Source organism: Eptatretus burgeri, chromosome 17, assembly GCF_056783735.1.
Source record: "Eptatretus burgeri isolate ZD-2024b chromosome 17, Ebu_testis_v1, whole genome shotgun sequence".
In the NCBI taxonomy this organism is placed as follows: domain Eukaryota; kingdom Metazoa; phylum Chordata; class Myxini; order Myxiniformes; family Myxinidae; genus Eptatretus; species Eptatretus burgeri.
In genome coordinates this window covers 16,942,861-16,950,076 of record NC_140977.1, presented here as the reverse complement: position 1 = coordinate 16,950,076, position 7,216 = coordinate 16,942,861, and the positions used below count along the sequence as shown (strand labels likewise).

General features: G+C 37.6%; 2 protein-coding genes across 2 annotated transcripts in view; one reads left to right on the top strand and one right to left on the bottom strand.

The window, feature by feature from the left end:
- LOC147009416 (uncharacterized) overlaps nt 1-7,216 on the bottom strand; it is a 53,442-nt gene that overhangs the window by 31,337 nt on the left and 14,889 nt on the right. The gene's annotated exons all lie outside the window — the stretch shown is intronic.
- On the top strand, nt 1,825-4,775 carry LOC147009417 (uncharacterized). The gene is made up of 3 exons (XM_085862161.1): nt 1,825-2,854; nt 2,952-3,128; nt 3,226-4,775. The coding sequence occupies exons 1-3, from the start codon at nt 2,801-2,803 to the stop codon at nt 3,634-3,636; spliced, it is 642 nt and encodes a 213-aa protein (XP_085718287.1). The 5' UTR covers nt 1,825-2,800; the 3' UTR covers nt 3,637-4,775.

The following is a 7,216-nucleotide window of genomic DNA, read 5'->3' as shown; positions in this document are numbered from 1 at the left end:
TGTGCTTTTCCAAGGTTTGATATTAATCGGACAGGTGCTTCCCAAGTTATGGCCATTTATTTACCAACCAATGACAATTCACATTGTCGCGTAGGCGTGGCCTTTGGAGAAGAGAACCTCAGGCGCGTTCCCCATTACGGGTTACAACGTACGGACTTCCGGATAGTGATGACTTCGTGTATTCTGATAATTTCTCGATTTCTTATGCGCATTTATAGATAAACACAATGCCCCAATCCAGTCGTCATTTACGTAAGCGAAGGAACGGCCTGTGTCTTTGTTTGAAAGTTTTTTTTTTTTGCACGTACATTTTTTTTCTTATTTTTTTTCTCTTCTCTTCTCTTTGTGTTTTTCCTTGCGATGACATTGCAAAGAGGCAAAATACGTTGACGCTAATTGAATAATTGGCCATTAAAACTAAATTGCGACAATTTTTATTATTATTTATTTATTGAAGAAAAATTGTTCCTAAAATAATTTATCAAAACATGACAACCATATTTCCAGAGGAGGAACATGTTTGCTGTAGCGTCGATACAGCGGAATCTGAGGGTGATCATTTGTATCCGCCTGAGTTCCTGAACACCCTCTGTCCATCTGGTATGCCTCCACATCGGATCACTCTCAAGGTGGGTATGGTGATCATGCTGCTACGAAACTTCGACTAGCAGAGCGGGCACTGCAATGGCTCAAGGTACATCATCCATCAGAGCCTGCCAAATCTGTTGGTTGCAAAATCTATGATGGGTGTCAATTCTGGACGCACATTGCTCATTCCACGCATAACCTTGAGTGCATATGACAACATGTTCCCGTTCACTCTGCGGTGCCGGTCTGGTACGACCATGCTTTGCCATGACTGTGAATAAATCCCAAGGGCAGTCGCTACACCGTGTTGGGGTCTTCTGACCAAGAGACTTCTTCAGCCATGGTCAGTTCTACGTGGTGGCCAGTCGGGTTGGCAGATCCAGCAGCCTCCGCATTCTTGCCCTGGACGAGGAAACAAAGAAGAAGCGCCGTTTCCTCAGCAATGTTGTTTATGAAGAGGTGCTAATGAGATAAAGGTGTGTACATGTAGACATTTTTATTATTATTTATTTATTGAAGAAAAATTGTTCCGAAAATAATTTATCAAAACGTTGGCAGATCCAGCAGCCTCCGCATTCTTGCCCTGGACGAGGAAACAAAGAAGAAGTGCCGTTTCCTCAGCAATGTTCTTTATGAAGAGGTGCGAACGAGATAAAGGTGTGTACATGTAGACAATTTTTTTGCGATAATTCGTGGAATGCATGTGAACATTCCGTACGGGCAAGCACTATTCCGGAGAGTGATGACTGACTGTATTCTAATAATTTCTCGATTTCTTATGCGCATTTATAGATAAGCACAATGCCCCAATCCAGTCGTCGTTTACAAGAGCGAAGGAACGGCCTGTGTAGTTGTTTAAAAGTTTTTGTTTTTTTTTGCACGTACGGCCACGCAGGTACGGGCACGCGAGAGCGAAGGAACGGCCTGTGTAGTTGTTTGAAAGTTTTTTTTTTTTTGCACGTACGGCCATGCACGTACGGGCATGCACTAGTCTATCTATAATTCCAGCAATCTATGTGTGCGTGTCTGTGACCACTGTTTCTCAATAACCACTGGTCAGATCTAATTGAACCTTGCCAGGTATATTGCTGGGGACCTGAGTATGTGCCTTTTCAAGGTTTGATATTAATTGGACAAGTGGTTCCCAAGTTATGGCCATTTATTTACCAAACCAATGACAGGACACGTTGCTGCGTAGGCGTGGCCGATGGGGAAGGGGCGCCATTTAGTTACCAATGACAAACACGTTAGTAGGGTAAGAATACTGATTCTGGCTCACTTTTCCCCATGTAAATGAATGGGGGATTTTCAGCGATTCATATTTTTTTTCCCTAAAAATAAATCCCCTTTTTATCCCAAGGTATATTTATTTGTCTCCCCTTTTAACCTGGAGGTTGAACCTCATTGAATTGAACACCTGGGGGTTGAACAGCTCACTCATTGAACCTATAAAGATTTGTTCATTCTCAAATTCCTTCAATAGTTTAATTTTCTTTGCACAATAATCCCCATCTAAAATATTGACAAACAAAACATTTGAATCTTTATATTTTTTAAGATACCCCATTTGTGCCATTACGAAATGATAAACTTCTCTTAATGCTCTTGTTTGACCACCTCCTGAGCCACAGGTTATTTTTTAAGCCCCGCCCACTTTTCTTTAAGCCCCGCCCACTTTTGTTAAGCCCCGCCCACTTTCCACAAGGTATTCAATAAGCCCCGCCCACTTTTCTTTAAGCCCCGCCCACTTTTGCTAAGCCCCGCCCACTTTTGCTAAGCTCCGCCCACTTTTCATAAGGTATTTTTTCTAAGCCCCGCCCACTTTTCCTAAGCCCCTCCCACTTTTGCTAAGCTCCGCCCACTTTTCATGAGGTATTTTTCTAAGCCCCGCCCACTTTTGCTAAGCTCCGCCCACTTTTCATAAGGTATTTTTCTAAGCCACGCCCACTTTTCCTAAGCTCCGCCTACTTTTGCTAAGCCCCGCCCACTCTTACATCATTTCCAGTTCATCTCTGACTCACAAAGAAATCACTAGAAAATTACAGGATGTTATGGTTTTGAAAAATTTCCCAATGAAGGCTTGCCTAGGCTTGCCCAGGGAATTTCCAAAGGAAACCACACCCACCAGTCTTTCTCTATAAAAGCTTCAAACCCAGGCTCCATTTTAAACATTTGTTTTTGCTGGCAATGGTGTTCTGTGTGCTTGTCTTCTATGGAACTAAACCTTCAAGTTGATGAACTGGATTCAAACCTCTTATCTATTGAGGTAAGATTTTTTATTTTCCTATTTTCAAACTTTGATTGAAGCATACTCATTTAATAATTAAATAACTTAATTAATACATTATTATTTTCTCTCACAGGAAATTGTGTCTGAAATACGAAATGAAAATACTGCTTTTGCTACAACTTGGGGGGAAATTGTTGGCTTGGTTGAAGACCTTGAGTGGGATGACTTTGGTGTTCCTTGGAACTCTCTGTCTTCTATGGAACTAAACCTTCAAGTTGATGAACTAGATTCAAACCTCTTATCTATTGAGGTAAGATTTTTTATTTTCCTATTTTCAAACTTTGATTGAAGCATACTCATTTAATAATTAAATAACTTAATTAATACATTATTATTTTCTCTCACAGGAAATTGTGTCTGAAATACGAAATGAAAATACTGCTTTTGCTACAACTTGGGGCGAAATTGTTGGCTTGGTTGAAGACCTTATGAGCGACCAAGACCCACAGAACGAGTTCGTCCTTGATGACCCAACCAAAGAGTTATACCTTGGAGACCAGCAAAATCCTGAAAAAGAGTTTTACAGCAATAGTACTCATTGTGAGTTATCAAGACAATACCCACTGAACAAGTTATACCTTGATGAGCCAGAATACAAGTTTTACCTTGGAGACTCACAAATTTTGAAAAAATCAGTAAATGAGTTCTGCCTTGATGGTTTAAATAACTACCTTGGAGACTCAGGAAAAGGGTTCTGCCAAGATGGTTCTAAATATGGGGCCTACCTTGGAGACTCACAAATTTTAAAAAATCAGTAAATGAGTTCTGCCTTGATGGTTTAAATAACTACCTTGGAGACTCAGGAAAAGGGTTCTGCCAAGATGGTTCTAAATATGGGGCCTACCTTGGAGACTCACAAATTTTGAAAAAATCAGTAAATGAGTTCTGCCTTGATGGTTTAAATAACTACCTTGGAGACTCAGGAAAAGGGTTCTGCCAAGATGGTTCTAAATATGGGGCCTACCTTGGAGACTCACAAATTTTGAAAAAATCAGTAAATGAGTTCTGCCTTGATGGTTTAAATAACTACCTTGGAGACTCAGGAAAAGGGTTCTGCCAAGATGGTTCTAAATATGGGGCCTACCTTGGAGACTCACAAATTTTGAAAAATCAGTAAATGAGTTCTGCCTTGATGGTTTAAATAACTACCTTGGAGACTCAGGAAAAGGGTTCTGCCAAGATGGTTCTAAATATGGGGCCTACCTTGGAGACTCACAAATTTTGAAAAAATCAGTAAATGAGTTCTGCCTTGATGGTTTAAATAACTACCTTGGAGACTCAGGAAAAGGGTTCTGCCAAGATGGTTCTAAATATGGGGCCTACCTTGGAGACTCACAAATTTTGAAAAATCAGTAAATGAGTTCTGCCTTGATGGTTTAAATAACTACCTTGGAGACTCAGGAAAAGGGTTCTGCCAAGATGGTTCTAAATATGGGTCCTACCTTGGAGACTCACAAATTTTGAAAAAATCAGTAAATGAGTTATCCTTAAGAGACTTTGTAAGTTGGTTTTACTTTGAATACTTGAAATGTGGGTTCTGGATTGATAACTCACAATGTGATACATATCTTGGAAACTCAACGGGAATGTGGTTATACCTTGAAGACTTGGAAAGTTGGGTTTATGTTGGACACTTGAAACTTTTTTGGGGGCTTTTATTTATTTATTTATTTATTTATTATTATTATTATTTTATTTATTTATATTTTGGAGACTTTTGGAGTTGCTATCACTCTTTGGGATCTAAACCTATCGATGTAGTTCTTTGTCGGATGGTGCTTGATGGGAGCAAGATCAAGAAAGTTCTGGGAAGAAAGTGCAGGCTTACTCCCTCTTTTTACGTCATCAAACCTGAAAGCCTTAAAAGACAGAATTGGAAGAAGAGAAAAAAAAAACGTAAAATATATATATATATATATATATATATATATATATATATATATATATATATATATATATATATATATATATATATATATATATATATATAGGTGGAAATCTCATTTTGAAAAAGACTGTGTTGGGTGAGGATTGAGTTGGGGTTGAGATTTTGAATGTGAGGGTTGGGGTTGAGATTTTGAATGTGAGGGTTGGGACACACACACATACACACCAACAAACAAAGTTAAGCCTTGACTATTCAGTTGAGGATTCTGTGTTTGGGGTTCACAGATCTAAGAACGTCCCCCTTGACACACATTATATACTGTTATACACCTCGGACTTGGCCCTCGAGTGTCCACAACGGTGTATAGTAGGAGGGAGTGAAGCGCCAACCTATTGCTCCCATTGCACACACACACAAACAAAAGTTAAGCCTTGACTATTCAGTTGAGGATTCTGTGTTTGGGGTTCACAGATCTAAGAACGTCCCCCTTGACACACATTATATACTGTTATACACCTCGGACTTGTCCCTCTAGTGTCCACAAAGGTGTATTATCTGCTTAGTTTTGTCTTTTGTAATTCCTGTGAATAAAATGAACCTAAAATCTCTTCCCCTTCCAAATCATATATTTTATAAGTCCAAGGAACTGTATCTATTACATCAACAATTTTAAAAAGTTCTTTCGTCCATCGTTCAGTAAAACCCTTTTCAAAATGAGATTTCCACCTATATATTCTTACGATATCACCAACTTTGAACTTAGGTTTTCTGACATTAATCTCTTTTTCATATTTTAATTTTGTAAATGTTTCTGATGGCTTCATATTCGTTGACGTGTGAATCGTGTCATTATACTTATCCACAATATCCTGAATAAAAGATGACCATTGTTGTGAACCGAGTTGTGTGAATTTTTTATATAGTCTCTCTTTTAAGGTACGATTAAAACGTTCAACAACAACTGCCTTCCCTTCATTAAAGGTACTGTATAATGTAATACTGTTATTTTTTAGAAAATTCATAAATGTCTTGTTATAAAACTCTCTACCCTCATCAGTCCACAATTTCTTAGGTTTTCTCTTACTTTTATTAAATATCTGTTGAAAAGCTAACATAAGAGTATTACCTGTTTTGTTTTTTAAAGGGACAACCCACGCATATCTACTCCTCAAATCAATAACGGTTAAAGCATACTTGTACCCCTTATCATTATTGAGTTCAATCAAATCAGCAGACCAGATATAATCAACTTCCTTGGAATAAACTTTCCTTCTCTGAAACTTTGTGAATATTGGTTTATGTAATTCATCAGCTAATTGCTCTTCAGTCTTAATGGCATCATTAGAGCCTATAAGTTTTTTGAATTTCCAAGTCCAAGTTTCAATTTAGCACTAATCATCTTCTTCACGATGAACCTATCAACTTTTTCTCTCAAGGTTGGATTTTGTATCAGAGACAAATTATATAACATTTCTCTATCGGCTTCATGCTTTTCTTCCAACGTTGTGGTATTCCCATAATCAATATCGTGTCTCATGCACACTTCATCAACTCTATTGATTGGTTTACTCCAGGATTTAGGATTGTCTGCCTCATCTAATCTTTTATCCAAGTTTGTGCCTGGACCACAGAAAGAATACCCTGGAAGATGTAATTCCCCTGGTATTCCAGTAGTTGTAAATTTACTTCCTGATAAAAACTTTTGTATATCTCCTCCGAGTTTGTGTTTGGAGATAAATTGATTTTTTTGAACCACACACCGAACATATACCTTTTTGTATAACCCTGTTATTTTTACTTTTAATATATGAAATATTTTTAGTATTAGTTTTCTTTTTACATTTGAGACAATAACTCATTTATTTATGAGAAAAATTTCTGCAGAGTGCAAAAACCTTTTTAGTTTCCAACATGCACATTTGAATCTTAATTTTTAAAACATAAAGAATCCTTAGAAATGCCTTCACTCTCTCCTCCATTTATTTAAGAAAAAACTTGAATTAAAATGAATAGCTTGACGATGCTAATAGTTTTGTTGAAAGTATTGCAAATAGACTTCTTAATTCTTTGTATTCCTCCCTGGTGAGATAAGTTAATTTCTTTAATACCTCTATTCTTTTTTGAATCTCACTGGTTTCCATATTTTGATATTTATTCATTCTCTCTCTTTCCTCCCTCTCTCTCTTCTCTTTTTCCTCCTTCTCTTTCTCCTCCCTCTCTCTCTTCTCTTTTTCCTCCTTCTCTCTCTCCTCCTTCTCCTTTTCCTCCTCTTCCCTCTCTTCTTCAACTCCTTCCTCATCCCTTACTATACTTGAATCGTTTACACCCCATAGAATATTATACATATATTCATCAGGATTTCTTGTTATTCCTGTATCCAAAATAATTTTTTTACAACAGGAAACCAATAAAATTTCTTTTGAATTTCTAAAAGAGCCTTACCTTTTCTT